The following is a 12,208-nucleotide window of genomic DNA, read 5'->3' on the forward strand; positions in this document are numbered from 1 at the left end:
GGTACGCCCATATACGTTAAGAATAAAATAGCTCAGCTGAGAGAATATTTAAGTGGTTCTTCTTGGTGTTTTGAAGTTCAGTGCAGCTATGAGTTTGGAGACCTGCAGATGGAGAGAACAATCCTTTTTCCTCTCTCTTCTTCCTGCAGTTTAAATGGAGACTAAATCTGCTTTATTAGCTGAATGATGTAGGCTGTACCTTGTTGTGGAGCTTCTTGCCAGAGATGATGGTGTTCATCTTTTCCATGTGCTTGTGGTATGGAAGTAATTGTCAGGCACAAGTCACATTTCTCAATGATGGTCTAAGCTACCATATTCATGATGGGGTATTAGCTCGTGTTGGTAATTATCCGGCCAGAAACATAATTTTATTGTATTTTATTTATTTATTTTTAAATTTTTATTTGCTTTTGAGAGAGAGACAGAGAGACAGAGTGTGAGCAGGGAAGGGGCAGAGAGAGAGGGAGACACAGAATCTGAGGCAGGCTTCAGACTCTGAGCTGTCAGCACAGAGCCCTACGTGGGGCTTGAACTCATGAACTGTGAGATCATGACCTGAGCCTAAGTCAGATGCTTAACCGACTGAGCCACTCGGGCACCCCCAGAAACATAATTTTCATGACTGTTCTATCAGTCTGGCTTCTTGGCTACCACTCTACCTAATTAATTAAAAATTTAAATATGATTAATAATATAGTAACGTTGCTTGGTGACAGATGGTGACTATACTTACCACAGTGAGCACTGAGTAATGTATAGAATTGTTGAATCAATGTTGTACACCTGCAACTAATATAACTTATGTTAATTATACCTCAACAAAAAATAAGTACAATTTAAGAGCCATGTCACATTAAAAAAAAGAGAGAAGAATTTGGGGATATTTATTCTGGGAAGTGATATCAGTTGTTTGGAGATTAGAAATCTGTCATGAGGAAAAGAGCTTAGAATACTGCATACAGCCCTGATGGACTGAATGGGCCCCATGGGATAGAAATTATAGTTGAGGATGTTAGTGGAGAAAAAGTGGAGAATGAAAGAGTAAAATCTTTGCTCTCCAAGCATCAGAGCTGTCTGAAAATGGAATAATCTTTGGGAGATAGTGAGTTCCCCATCCCTGGTGGATGGCCACTTAGCAGGAAGGTTTGAAAAGGGAAATGCCAGTGCTATGGGTGCATTTGCACTGGGTGAACATCAGGGTATCTTCAACCCTAACCATTCATGATTCTATGAATATATTGAATATCTGGACATATAGGGCAAACTCCCTCCCCTCCAAAAGTCGCGAGTCAAAACACTTGGGACATCATTAAAAATTTCTTGGTGATGCATAATTAAGTGCCAAAATCAATGTTGTTAACATAACAGCCAAAAGAATCCCGAGTAAGGCTTGGAGTTGATGCTAGAAATGGAATGTAAGTCCTGATGTGGTCCCATGTGTTAGACAGACAGAAAAGAAAGAACATTTTTGGTGAGATGGTATACTACAAGATGGAGAGTAAAAGCCCCAGATCTTTTATTCAGCCTTCATTAAAATTTGGAGGGGAAAAACAGTCATACATCACAACAACAATATTCTAGCAAGAAAACTAGAGAGGAAAACTCTGATAGAACTGCTTTTATTTTTCTTATTTTTATTTTTTTTAGAACTGCTTGTAAAAATGTTATATCCTGAGGATCATATTTTAATAGGAAAAGGAGAGGGGTTAGGAATATTTATAAATCAGTTACCTTAGAGTTACAAAGAATAAAGGTAGGACAAAGGTTTTATGTAAGATTTATCCTTATTTCTTTGGTGGCAGGGAATAGAATTTCTAGCTAGTTTTAAATTTTTTGTTTCGTTTGTTTTACTTTTGAGAAGACAAGAGTTTCCCCTCAAAAGTGGGAGCGTGTTTATAATCATTTCCCAAGGATTGCAACCTTTTCTGAAGGCTATGATTGTTTGCTATGGAAAACTGTGTCTGTTATTGCCATGTTTGTTGTAGAGAATTGTGCTTCTTTTTCTGAGGTTATATACTACATTTGCCACAGGTCAAATTTCTCCCTTTCCTTGAGTTAATTAACATGTTGATCATGACCACTGATCTTGTTATATTTGATCAAAGCAGCATATAAACAGTGTGAATTCTGTTGCTAAGATAGGGAGAAAAATCCCTTTTAGACCTTTCTCCTTACATGGTTTATAAGTTTTAAAAACATATTTTTTAATAGAAGATGAATTTTCAAAACCAATGCAAAAATCAAGATTCTTTGATAGATCAAAGGATTGGAGTTGGGAGACTTCATATTTTGTTCACCTAATGGTGAGTGGGGTTGGAACAGCACATAGGTGTTGGGGAAGTATGTGACAGACACCAGTGTTGTCTGTGTGAGCGTTTATGGTTAACATAATACAGAAGCAAGGGTATGGGTTTTGTACATAGTACAGGAGTCATTTGAATCCTGGTGAAGTAGGCTGATTGCATTGATGGCCCCAGTTAATGGCTTCCCTGGACTCATGCCCAATACAATGTGACTTTGTAGCTCTTCCCATACCTTGAATCTTGGCCAGTCTTATGACTTGCTTTGACCAATAGGGTAAGGCAGAAGGGATGTTGCACCAGTTCTGAGCCCAGGTCTCAAGAAGCTTTTGTTTCCCCTCCTCCTCCTTCTTCTTTTTCTCCTCCTCCTCCTTCTTCTACTTCTTCTTCTCCTCCTTTTATTTCTCCTCCTTCTTCTTCTCTCTCTCCTTCCCTCTCTCTCTCAACCTTGCTTTACCACAAGAATGAGCCTGAACCAGTCTGCTGAAGGATGAGAGACCACATGGAGTAGAGCCCAGATGTCCCAAACCCCACTGGGCAAGATTGACATACAGCCAGCCTCCAAACATGTTGAGAGGGCCATCCAAGATCAGAAGAACTATCTACTTATTCCTGGCTTGTAGTCTTCTGAGCAATAATAAATGATCCCTATTTTAAGCCACTGAGTTTTGCAGTGGTTTTGTTTTGCAGCAATTGCTAAATGATGCACCTGGTTCAATTAGTTACTAGCTGTGTAATCTTCAGGAAGTTACTTCTCTGAGTCTCATTTTGTTCATATGTGCTTAAATATCTATTACAAATTATCTCTTTTAATCATGATCATAACCTTGTGATGTGTGTGTTATCATTCCCATTTTACAAACTGATTTTATAAAGTGTAAGTAATTAGCTCAAGTTCACACAGTAAGTTGACAGCCATACAATTTTCTCATAAAGAAAGTCAAATTTATAAGCAACCTTAGTGACGAATTCTAAAAATGTGATCTGAAAGGTGGAGAGGCTCATTTATATTTAAGAGTATTTCGCTTAAGTTGAGTAATACAACTCGTCAGGGCAAAAAAGACAACCCACCGTCTGAATGCAGTAAGGGTGGGTGCTGATTGTTTTGTCTGCCATTCTGTTCCCAGGGCCTAGCAGAGTCCACAGCACATTAGTAGATATCAAAATAATATTTTTTTGAAAAAATTACTCCATGAATGAATCCTGATGGTACATGGAAAACATCATTTATTCTAGGGCCTGAATCAAAAATTCATGGGTTTAACTTGAAGCCTCCAACAGATAGAAATGAAAATACCATCTTTTTTCCCCCGCATGATCTCTCTCAAATCAACGTACAAAAAAACTGTCCCCCACATGATTCAGGAAGCAGCACAGAATGTGGGAGCAAGGAGGGAAGGGGGTTTTAAGTGCTATCTACCAAAAGCCACCCCTAAGCTTGAAAATCACTTCAGTACCTTGTAACAATTCCCCAACACATACACCCACTTTCCTACCCCAACAGTTCTACTTAGAATTGCTAAAGAGAGGCCTCACCACTACATGTGTGTATCCCTTTGTGTAGAGACCAGAGGGGGAAATTAATAATTTATTAATTTGGATTCCATGAAGTAAACCACAATGGATCTGCAGAAGGTGTGGATCAGCATCCAGAGAGGACTCAAGATTCCTGAAAAGAGCAGATAGGGGTTGATGGAAAGGGGTCTTGATAAAAATTTTCTTCATCTGTAGGCTGCTAGAGTCTGGACTTTAGTCCATGACAGGGAAGAAATAAAAGCAGGAAATAAAGGGCAGGCTCAATAGGTTCAACAAACAAATCTCAAATTGCTTGAGTAGAGTCTTTAGTTGCCCTTTATCTGTGCTGCCAGAACGCTTCCTCCTCTGCCTGCAGAACCACCACTTGCTTCTCAGTCTTCCCAACTGGACTCAGTTCCCTAAAAGCAGGGACCACAGCTTCTTTCCTGCTCCTTGCCCAACCTCAAGAGGAAGGCTTGCCCGAAGGCAGATGCTCTCCATGAATTAGTTGGGCATTTGCTCATGTCTCGCAGATTACCCCAAGAGTAAACTTCTTTTTACCTTGCTGACCTCATAGGGACCTCAGGAAAATCCAGTGGAGGTTAGTGTTCTGAAAACTAGGAGTGCTTCATGTTAGCCAGCTTGATTTGGGGGCAACTTGGCTCTGATGTCCTCTCCCAGAGTGACAGGTGTGCACAAACACAGGATGAAATTCCATCACTAAAACAGAACTATCTCAACAGGCTGAGGGTGAGTAAAGTTGCCAGCTTCTCAGACCATTGCTGGGATTGGTGATATTTATTCATTCATTCAACATTTATTGAGCACTTTCTGTACACAGGGAGGTATGCTCTGTTGGGGACACAAAGACTGAAGACAGAGAAGGTAGATGGCTGTGGTAGAGTAAGAGAAAACAACCAGAAGTGGGCAAGTAAATTAGGGTGACAGTTCAGCAAAGTGTTATCGTGGTTGTGGTGAGGGTGGGGGGAGGTTTGTCCTGACTTATCCTGACTCTTACAGGAAAAGTGGGCATTGGCCAGGTGGACAAAGAGGGTCAGAAGTTCTTGGAAAGGGGAAGACTATGGCGCAGGTTGAGAGGTGTTTTACACCAGGCAAGGAAGCAAATACCCATTCTTGGCTCTCCCTGGCCATGTTTACCCTGAGAACTTGAGTTTGGGGATGTCAGGGACATATCCATTATGTTCACCTCCGTTTCTCCAGTACCCACTAGAGTGCCTACATATAATAAATACAGAATCATTATTTTTTGGATGAATTAATTCATGGAGGAATGAGCAACTGTGGATATTGGTGAGTAAATATTATTTTATGCATGACTGTAGAAAGAATGAATGTTTTGCTTAGTGTTACCCATTGCAGATAAATTTGTTTGAACAGTAGTTCAATTACGTCAAGAGTAATTGCCCATTATTACAGACATAGAGAAATTATTCCTAGAGAAATAAGCCTAATTTTCAAAGCATAATTACCTCTGACATTAAGTGACTTCTCTGTGGACTCCTTTCTGACAACAGAAAATGAAAAGTTCCATAATACAGCAATAGTGACTCACTCTTCCATCTGAGGGTGTTACTCCCAGCTCGAGTATGACGTTTGCTTAAAAGATGAAACCACCCCCATTCTAAATAAATATGACACTTGGACAAGTCTTCAAGGATGAACATTTTATTGGAATATAGGCACTTGGCAGAGTAAATATGTGGTTACAAAGTGCTTTTAAGTTTATTTGCTTTATATAGTGACCAGAAAAACCCATCCACAGTGTAGATTTTATTCTTGAAGTTACAGACTTCAGAAGGCAGGTCCCCAAACCCTGGGTAAAGTAAGAAGACACACGTAGCTGACTTTTTTTAACCCACTGAATCTGTATTGCTTTAATCAGTAATGCCCTTCCCCTCCCCATAGGAAAATTGCTATGTAGCATATAGCATTTAGCACTTTTTATAAAGAATGAAAATCACACTCATCTGGCAGAACTGTGAAACCCTTTGAAATCACCGACTCCAGTCTGGAGGGTCACAAAACCAGACTTGAGAATCTTTGCAATAAAATGTAGAAGATCAGGCCCAAAGACCTGCAGTTCCTCACACTCAGCCTCTTTATAAAAGCTTTTGGACAGGTCGGAATCTTATCCTTGTGGTTTCCAAAATATTTTTTTTTGAAAAGAGAGTTTTCTCTGCATGACTCAAGGCACCACTGTCTCCACTCTAAGCTGCAAAGGAAAAAATGACAAGCCAAATTTTTTCAAGGAAAACATTCTCTTTGTAAAAGGTCAATAGTAACATAGCTGATTTAAAGTCATGGGATTTTTGCCAAAAACCATGTCCTGAGGTTTTATGCATTTCTAATGGATTTGCCCATAGGAGAGATCCCTAGAGCAGCCTGCAGAAGCCTTTCATGCTGCTCATTTAAATTACAATAACCTTGCTCTAACCTGGAAACCACTGAATCAACATGAACAAGTCTATTAAAAACAAGACAAGCTCATAGTAATATGGAGCTATGCCATTCGACATGTTGAAATGAATAAGGAATATTTTTAACGAACGTTAGTTTCCTGTTCCACCTTCAAACAGAACAATCATCCCGCTTAATCTAGTGAACTTGTCTTTTGTGAAATCTGTACAGAAAAATTATTTGTATTGTCAGCTATATCCTCCCAGCACCCTCTGGCCTACAAGATGGGTAAAGAGAGGTCACTGATGTTCATCCATCCAATGCAGTGAGATGTACTTTCTTTAGGGTTGGAAAAATCTCTTAGTTTTCCGAGGGGTCCAAGAAGCCCTGAGGTGAGCAAAGGGAGGAAGGTGGGAAGCTCCAGCATGGGCTCGTACTGAGCGCATGTACCTCCTTGCTCGCTGACGTCTCCTGGAGAGAGAAGGGCAGTCCCGGGTGGGGCTGGGCACTGCTCCTTTGGCTCCTGGCCTTACTGGGCAGCGCATCTGACCATCTGGCTGTCTGCCTCTTGGACTTTGGACTCGCCTTAAGGGAAGACTCCCCAAGGGCAAAAAGTCCAATTAAAAACGTCTCCCTGCCTGACAGCAAGCCCCAGATAGCCCCGGCACAGCAGTGTGGCGGGCGTTCAGTTCTCACATTTCCTGAGCAGCTTGACGCGTGCCAGTGCTTATGCTCAGCACTAGGGATATGAAAGTGGCTTGAGAAGGCAGTGAGCCGTTACTCAAGGCTGTGTCTCCCTAGCAGGAAGCACACATGATTAATAAACCCCAGTTTCTGTCCTTGAGCAGAAGGCCCCCCGGAAGAGACGGGAAGTAAATAGAATTTCAATACTCTATGCTAAATGCAAGGATATGAGTGAACACTGGGTACTGCAGGGGACCAGGGGAGGAGTGGCCTCTGCCTTCTTTCCCTACAAGGAGATCCTTCATAGATGTGAAGATCTAAACACTCTAAGAGAAGTTATAATGATTCAATATGAGAATATAGTTATACTGACTATTCTTCATTCTTTGTGACGTAGAAACCTAGAAATTCTTCCTGGGGAGGTGGACATGAGCTGTATTTTAATTCCTGGTTAAATAGTTAAACTGTGGGATAAAAGAACTGATATAAATTTGCTGATGATGATCAAAACAGGCTTTTAGGACAATATGTTGGGATCTAATGCTAAAATTTATGCAAGGAAGTATCAACAGGTAGTTCCTGGGCCAGAAGCTTTTAAAAAATAACATGGTATTTTCTTGAAGATTAGAACACATCTTTTTAATCTTTTGCAAGTAAGTCCTTTAACATTAACAGTTATCATTGGTCACGATCCATTGAGAAGATGTATCTGTGTCTATTTCCATTAAGGTATAAGTTCTGGGAGAGAGGAACAGAGTCTTTTTCACTACAGCATCTCCAGTGCCGGGGACATAATTGGGACTCACTTAACTTGCTGCATGATCAAACAAATGATTTCCACTTGGGGTGACATCTTTGGAATTTGATATTGTACAACTTGGCTTTTCTCTTTCTCTCTTTTGCTCTCTGCCTGCCTTTCTTTTTTCTTCTCTCTCCTTCCTTCCTTCCTTTCTTCCTTCCTTCCCCATTTATTCACCTTATTCCCCTTCTGGGAATGAACCAGGACTGCTGAATGGATAGACAGAAAGTTGTCATGGTTTGAAAATGGACATATTTTTTTTCTTTAAATTCCCATAGGCCTTTTAATTTATGCTAGACAAAGCACCTTTATCTTTTCTTCTTCTTTTTTGTTATTACTATGCCTAGCACAGCACGTGGCATACAGTAGCTTTCAAATAATGCTTGTTTAATTGGTAGTCTTTTACACTCGGTAATTAGCTAAGCTCTCTCTCTACATTCTAAGACTAATTTGGAATGCTTTCAGGCTTACACATGCCAAGGAAATTTTCTTGCCTCATCTGAATTTCCCCAAAAGGTGATTAATTAATAAGAATCAACACGATTAATTAACAAGACATTGATAGCGGAATTAGTAACAGGCTCAGACAGTCCCACAGACCACAACGTTCCTCTGTTTCTGCTCAGCTCTCCATGGGCTCTCTCAGGCATAATGTCTCAGGCGCTATAGGACTGCCCACAGCAGGGTGACCAGTGCTCGCCACCTACCCTTTCCTGCGATCTGACTGTGGATGAATGCTGAGTCCTTCAGGGACAGTGAAGTGGGGATAGTAGACGGTGAAGCTGGATTTACAGTATACATTTGCATTCTTACCCAAAATTAAAAAGCCTTAAAGTGCATTAGAGGAAAATGTGCAGTGTATTGGCAACCGTGCTCCCACTGTTTCCTTCATCTTTGCTGGAACACCACTGCTTCCCTTAAACACCCTCAGCTGCCTTTCACCCGAAACACTCCATTACTTTGTAATTCCTATTAAAATGCTAACGCAGTAATTCATGGTAGAACTGTTCAATTCCACAAAGGTCTGCCTCAGTGCCCATGCCTGGTGTGCATAGCCTCTGGTTTCATTACACACACTAAGTACTTAATTTTGCTTTTTTGTTTGTTTGTTTTTGCTTTTTATGGTAACAACTTGCGTGTAACCCCTAAGCGTACCCATAACCATTAACCTCTGGCTGAGTTTGTGCAAAGAAATACTTATGCCAAATTGCCCCTTTCACTCTTCTGAGGGTTGCCCTAGGGTACTCTCCCCGACGTCTTGTGAATCTAGCGGATCGATGTTTGGAACATTCTCCACCACCCACTGACACTCATGAACACCAGCAGCCTGAATCTGCTCTGTCTCCACACTGGCAGCAGCCTGGGCCATGCTGCTATTCCCTCCCACCGCTTCTTCCACAGAAACCTGGCTCTCACTGGGGCACGTGTGGTCAGCCCTGGAAATGCAATCTGCTTGCTGCCCGGCCTCACCTTCCACAGTGGATACAGCCTGGGCCTCCAGTCTGGAAGCCCTGCCTGTGAGCTCACTCTCAGCGGGCTCCCCGGCCTCTGCTTGCTGCTCTGTGGGGTCTGGGCGGCTGTCACCCTGGGTGAGCCCTTCACAGATCAGCTGAGCCTCCAGAAATCCCCCCAACTCCACCCTGCCAGCCTCCGCCTCCGGAGGGGGAGAATGGGCCTCCCTCTCACTGACTTCATTCTCTTCACAGCTGTGTTGGCTGGAGGCAGCTGCTGGACTGGCCTCTGCGTAGATCTGAGTCGTTTCCTCTAATTTGTCAATTTCTTGGGGAACAAGGGTCTCCTCGTTTGTATCTTTTTCAATCTCAAGGGTGGCAGATTCCACTGGTACCTCAATGGTCACTGTCAACAAATTTCTGAGCTCCTTTAAGGAGCCTGAGGCAGAGCTGGATTCTGGCTTTTCGCAGGTGGGCTCTCCACCCTCAGGAGCCCCTCCAAACTCCAGCTCTGGTGAGCATGTGCCCAGGGCTCCTGCCGTGTCCTCTGCAGCCACAAGATCTACGACAGGGCCATCCATGCCTGCAATAATCACCTGTCCGTTCTCACCCGGGGGAGGGCCGGGTACAGGAAGAGAAAGGCTTTCTTCTTTGGCCAACGGACTAGGGACCCCAGGCTGCTTCTTTTCCCCTGACTCCTGGAATACTTCATTACTCAGGGTCTCACTATCTGAAACTCCTGGCAGAATGGCTGAGGCTCTCCTGGCAGGGCTGGCCTGGTTTGACCCTGCAGGCGTTTTTAGATCAGTTAAGCTGGACACGCTTTCACTGGGCAAGGCCATGTTGTCTTCAAATAAGTTGTGTTTCTTCAGGATAGCAGCTTCCTTTATCACTGAGAGAGACCAGAACACAAAACATGACATTAACACTCTGCCCTGGCCACCCTGGGGTTTCTGATTTTATCCAGAAGCCAAGCTTCCTTCCCAGCTTTTCTGGCTATCCACATACATTTCTCGACTTCAAATTCCAGTTTTTGTTCACCCTCTTCCAGCTGTCCTTCCCTGACGACCAAAAGCCCACAAACTCATTCCAAACTCTGGACCTCTGTAGTGTTCATTCATTCATTCCTTTGCTCATTCATTTTTTCAAAGTGGGCATCAACGATGGGACAGACTTTGAGAATCCAAAGATGAATAAAGTACGGCTTTTGCTTTCAAGGAGCTCGCGATGTAGAACAGTATCATCTGTAGCACTCATGGAGGCCCCAGTGCAGGGGCAGGCCTGACATTTCTCTGCTTCACCTCCCAGTCTAGTCCTGAATGTGTAATGCGTACTCCGTCCTGAGCATGCAGAGAGAGCCCTGTTGATGTGTAGTGTCTAGAATGAAGACCTGTGTGCACCCACTCAGTCTTAGAGGCCTTGAGAGGACTACAAACAGTAAAAATAATGACAGCGGCTGACAGTTTGACTTCACTGACAGTTTGACACTGACACTGACTTCAGCTGTGCCGGTTGTATAGTGCCCAAAAGGATCACAGTCAAGGGGGCGCCATTCGCTCCAGGATCAGCACAGATTTGTGTAGTCAGCAAAATTCTCCAGCACCTAGCAGCAGAGCACCCTATTCTGATAAAATCAGTGTATCACGGCAATTTTTTGACAGAGAGCAATCAAGTGTCTGGAGAACGGGAGCCATTTCCTAATTGGCTCAAAGGTGCCACGGTGGACTGGCCTTGAGCGGGCCCCTCCTGTCACACACTGTGCTGACATCTTTACATTTTTTATCTCGTCGGATTGGCTACTGTGACCTGGGGCTTGTGCCTGGCCAGTTTTCTTTGTGGAGGGTTTTTTGGGATACTAACACCTTCTCCACGAAGACCAGATACGTTTCAGGCCTACGGTTTCAGGGAATGTCCCTGTCCGGCGTATTTCTATCAAAGTTTTCCTGTCCACGGTCCCATCACAAGCAAGGCCTCAGTCCACGGATAGTGGACATGGAGCACTGTGTCGGCACCCCGTGTCTGCTTCTGTCCAGCTGACGGGAGGTGAGGAATGTGCTGAGGGAGCAGCTGGCAGCCCTTTTTCCTGGATTCACCTCCTCCTGGCTCTGGGAGAGGCTGTGAGTCTGTGGCTAAAAGCACCTGTTTTCCTTTGTTTCTGTCTGGAGCAACTGGAGGAAGACAGCTGTTCATGAGACAGTCCAGCCTTAATCTCCCCAAACCTTGGTTTTCTCTGAAAAATGAAGCTTGAAATTCCTGTCTCACAGAGTCCTTATTGATATTCAAAGAAATAATATCTAACGGGCCAGCACAGTGTGTGCCAAACCATGAACCTCAGTCAAGGTCAGTATCCCTCTCTCTTTCCTCTCTGTCTCCCCAACAAACCAGTATCGATTTCTTCTTCCCCTTTCATCCCTGTTGAGAAACCTCACTGGCCTCACTGGGTCCCCTTTGAGGGGTACTCCCATCTATCTGGTGTCCCCACTCTCAGCACCAAGTAAATCTTCCTTACCTTTCAGGGTTTCATCAAGGAGGCTCTGATGTAAAATCTCCTCATAGACATTTTCAACGTGAATCATATTGGTGTGATCTGCAAAAATGAACTGCTCGTATTTCTGGAGCTCCTGGAGGGTGAGAGATAGGAAGACAGAGGACAAGGCATGAGAGGGCAATTTGTAGAGGAGGTACAGAGAGTATGGCTCCCACTCATGACCCCCTCCTCAGAGAGTGGGGCACTCAGCCGTTGGTCATTCCCTTCCTTTTCCCCAGGCACCAAGGCACCATTTCCTGTACGGCACACACAGATTTTGATCATCTCAAAGCCCTGTCGGTGGGTCAGTGGGTCTCAAGGCCCTCCTTTTTTTTCATCACAACCAAAATGCTCCCTTCTTCCTCTTTTTTTTTCCTTTTAAACTCCAACAGGACTTTACCAAGTAAGTTACACACGGTAAAATGTACACATTTTATAAGTGCATCTCAGTGATTTTAAATATATTAACTAAACCCACGTAACTACAGCCCAGATCATGACAGAGAACATTTCC

The 12,208-nt window shown here is 43.3% G+C and overlaps 1 protein-coding gene and 1 long non-coding RNA gene across 3 annotated transcripts in view; one reads left to right on the forward strand and one right to left on the reverse strand.

The window, feature by feature from the left end:
* LOC106975932 (uncharacterized) overlaps positions 1-7,243 on the forward strand; it is a 27,581-nt gene extending 20,338 nt beyond the window's left edge. For both annotated transcript variants that reach the window (XR_003425532.2, XR_001430386.3), the window contains one exon: positions 2,764-7,243. This is a non-coding gene — a long non-coding RNA (uncharacterized LOC106975932). The remainder of the gene's footprint in view (positions 1-2,763) is intronic.
* NIBAN1 (niban apoptosis regulator 1) overlaps positions 5,486-12,208 on the reverse strand; it is a 152,131-nt gene continuing 145,408 nt past the window's right edge. Inside the window, exons 13-14 of the mRNA XM_027074357.2 lie at positions 11,677-11,788; positions 5,486-10,059 (exon numbers count right to left, since the gene is read on the reverse strand). Of these exons, the coding sequence (XP_026930158.2) occupies positions 8,933-10,059; positions 11,677-11,788 (1,239 nt within the window). The 3' untranslated portion in view covers positions 5,486-8,932. The remainder of the gene's footprint in view (positions 10,060-11,676; positions 11,789-12,208) is intronic.

This window comes from Acinonyx jubatus, chromosome E4 (genome assembly GCF_027475565.1).
Source record: "Acinonyx jubatus isolate Ajub_Pintada_27869175 chromosome E4, VMU_Ajub_asm_v1.0, whole genome shotgun sequence".
Taxonomy (NCBI): domain Eukaryota; kingdom Metazoa; phylum Chordata; class Mammalia; order Carnivora; family Felidae; genus Acinonyx; species Acinonyx jubatus.